The 3,016-nt window shown below is 41.0% G+C and overlaps 1 protein-coding gene across 2 annotated transcripts; it reads right to left on the reverse strand.

Annotated features, from left to right (window-relative positions):
* Positions 1 to 395: 395 nt before the first annotated feature.
* Positions 396 to 2,476, reverse strand: LOC110504792 (gastrotropin). 2 transcript variants are annotated; one of them, XM_021583607.2, is made up of 5 exons: positions 2,031 to 2,476; positions 1,562 to 1,722; positions 1,334 to 1,423; positions 733 to 802; positions 404 to 634 (listed from the first exon to the last, which is right to left on the reverse strand). In XM_021583607.2, the coding sequence occupies exons 1-4, from the start codon at positions 2,095 to 2,097 to the stop codon at positions 743 to 745; spliced, it is 378 nt and encodes a 125-aa protein (XP_021439282.2). In that variant the 5' UTR covers positions 2,098 to 2,476; the 3' UTR covers positions 404 to 634; positions 733 to 742. The 2 variants fall into 2 exon arrangements, with proteins under 2 accessions (XP_021439280.2, XP_021439282.2); XM_021583605.2 differs by having other exon boundaries at positions 396 to 802.
* Positions 2,477 to 3,016: the final 540 nt, after the last annotated feature.

Below are 3,016 nucleotides of genomic sequence, written 5' to 3' on the forward strand. Positions count from 1 at the left end.
TATTGATAAAAATCCTTCAACAAAATCTAAACCAGATATAGAAAGTAGACCTGTATGATGATATAACCTCTATCGTTTACACGGGTTATCCAAGAACATGGTTGAGGAAGGCAGTGAGGTTAGTAAATGTAATGAGATGGCGTAGATCGGCCTTCTGTCTGGCCCCCCAGATCTCCGCGCCCGCGGAGTGAACAGCTCCACATACATTGAAGAGAAACCCCAAGAGGGCCCAAAGCTGCCTGTCTCTTCACTAAGCCTTATTGAGCTAGAAACACATCTGCACTGTTTCCTAATAAGCAGTAGGGGGAGGCAGACTGCAACTGTTACTCTACTGCAACAGCGAAGCTCAGGATGATTCTAGAACAAAGAAAGCTGCCTTGGCAATGAGTCTGGTGTTCTCTTGTGTGTTCATTTTACTTTTATTTTACATGATCAGCTGGTACAAAGAAATAAGACTTTACTTTATTCACATGAAGGTAGTTCATGGATTCCATTGACACACTTCAAACATTGAATATCAGGAAAATGCATAGATTGTTTGGTATATCTCTTTTTATATTAAATATGGACAGGGGACCGCTGCTGGAAATGTACTGGAAGGGTGATTCAGCTGGTATGAGTCATCCAGATGTTTCTGGAGGGGAAACAGTAACATACGGGTAGTTTACGGGGTAGTGGGGACAAGGTTTCCAGTAACAGCACACACAGAAGAGCTCTGCCTCAACACGTTACATTTTTGATATCAGATCCTCTTGTTGATTCTCTTCATGGTCACACCCTTCTCCCCGGTGGTTGTACAGAGCTGTATAACAGAGAAAGGAGACAAGAACACGGAGAGAGGGTTTATCAGAGTATTGGAATTAAAATATCCATTCTGTTGTACAGTATGTCACATAAAAGTGTTAACAAGACTCCTTACTTTAATCACTCACTAACAAGTCTCCTTACTTTAATCCCTCACTAACAAGTCTCCTTACTTTAATCCCTCACTAACAAGTCTCCTTACTTTAATCCCTCACTAACAAGTCTCCTTACTTTAATCACTCACTAACAAGTCTCCTTACTTTAATCCCTCACTAACAAGACTCCTTACTTTAATCCCTCACTAACAAGACTCCTTACTTTAATCCCTCACTAACAAGCCTCCTTACTTTAATCACTCACTAACAAGTCTCCTTACTTTAGTCACTCACTAACAAGTCTCCTTACTTTAATCCCTCACTAACAAGTCTCCTTACTTTAATCCCTCACTAACAAGTCTCTTAACTTTAATTACTCAATAACTCAATCACTGTACTCTTTCTTTCTCTCTGCCTCAGTCTCTTTCTCCTACCATGATCAGCTTGTCCCCACCGATCTCAGCAGTGAAATGATACTGGGGGAACGGAATAATTATCTTGCCTCCTTCCATGGTGACGGTGGTCTAAGAGGGACAAAAAGAGTTCACCACGTGACTTACATTCAGAGGGAAAGTACAGTACATACGCTGTATCTCTTTGAATACTATTCCACGAGTTTAAAGAGCACACTCATTCATTTATTCATTCACTTATTCACTCACCACGAACTTGGAGCGTAGCATGCTCTCTAGCTCACACTCCTGTCCGATGGTGAACTTGTTAGTCAAGGTCCAGTTGGGAATAATCTGTGACCAGGTAAAATCGTCCCCCTCCTGAAGCACTTCTGTTATCACTTTGAAGTCAGTCTTGGCATGGGCAAACCCTGAAGGAAAAGCACAGAGGGTACAGTAAGGGTTATATGTTAAGGTTGGGGTTAGGGTAAGGGTAGGGGTAAGATATTGGTTATGGTTAGAATTAGACTGATAGTTGCGGCTAGTGTTAGGATTAAATTTGGGGTCATTGTTAGGATTAGAATTAGGGTTGTGGTTAGGGGTAGAGCTACGGTAGTGCACGGTGGGAAAGATTCATGGGGGAAAGATTGAGGTTAATGACATACACATCTAATTAAAACCTTTTAGTTTGACTCAAACACATTCAACACATAAATACATCTTTTAGAGTTTGACTTACCAATTGCCTCCAGAAACTCATCGTAATTCTCTTGACTTTCAAGCTCATACGTCCCAGAGAATGCCATGGTGGTGAAGAACTGACCAGAGACAGCAGAGAACTCTAGAGAGGTGTGGTATTCTCCTTCTTTTGAAAGAATTCTTTCTTTTTATCATGCAATGTTCAGTGACTCACTGACAAAACTGCCTCATTCCCTCCCTCCACACACAGGCCTCACTGACAGCAGCACAAAGACTCCAATGGGAAGTTTGTAGAGCACATGCCAGTCAAGGCAACTTGTCGTTCTAGTGCCAATGCAACGAAATAACGTTGCTGCACGCAGAAACAGTCAGGCACTCAAGTGTTCAGAAAAGTGGATTTCACCTGTGCTATTCACTACTGGGTTGCTGTTGCTTTAAGAAATGTCACATCGGATGTGATTGAGTCATACAGAACAAGTTTGTGCAGCATGACAGACAGATGTTTCTAATAAGATGCACTGCACATTGCAATAGTATTGCTGACGTAACACCCCTATGGTGGATAGATGGTCTCTCCCATAGCCATGTATTTAATCATGTGAATCTGGTCCCTCCTTTTCAGTGGTAGGCTCCCGAGTCAGTATTGATAATAACGATCATCTTGGCCTAGAAACCAATATAAAAACAAACGTTTTATGACAAAAGTTTTAGAACACTTACTCATTCAAGGGCTTTTCTTTATTTTTACTATTTTCTACATTGTAGAATAATAGTGAAGACATCAAACTACGTAATAACACATATGGAATCATGTAGTAACCCAAAAAGTGTTAAACAAATCTAAATATATTTTATATTTGAGATTCTTCAATTAACCACCCTTAGCCTTGATGACAGCTTTGAACACACTTGGCATTCTCTCAACCAAGGAGTTCCCACAAATGCTGAGCTCTTGTTGCCTGCTTTTCCTTCACTCTGCAGTCTGACTCATTCCAAACCATCTCAATTTGGTTGAGGTCAGGGGAT

The sequence above is a fragment of the Oncorhynchus mykiss genome, chromosome 31 (assembly GCF_013265735.2).
Source record: "Oncorhynchus mykiss isolate Arlee chromosome 31, USDA_OmykA_1.1, whole genome shotgun sequence".
Lineage (NCBI taxonomy): Eukaryota > Metazoa > Chordata > Actinopteri > Salmoniformes > Salmonidae > Oncorhynchus > Oncorhynchus mykiss.

Bases quoted from the DNA above. Each gene is read 5' to 3' on its own strand.
- LOC110504792 (XM_021583605.2), bottom strand. From the start codon at position 2,097: ATGGCATTCTCTGGGACGTATGAGCTTGAAAGTCAAGAGAATTACGAT. The intron at 1,723-2,030 runs GTAAGTCAAACT...CTTTTCCTTCAG, and splicing joins TGAGTTTCTGGAGGCAATTG to GGTTTGCCCATGCCAAGACT. The intron at 803-1,333 runs GTAGGAGAAAGA...TCTGTTATACAG, and splicing joins GTGGGGACAAGCTGATCATG to CTCTGTACAACCACCGGGGA.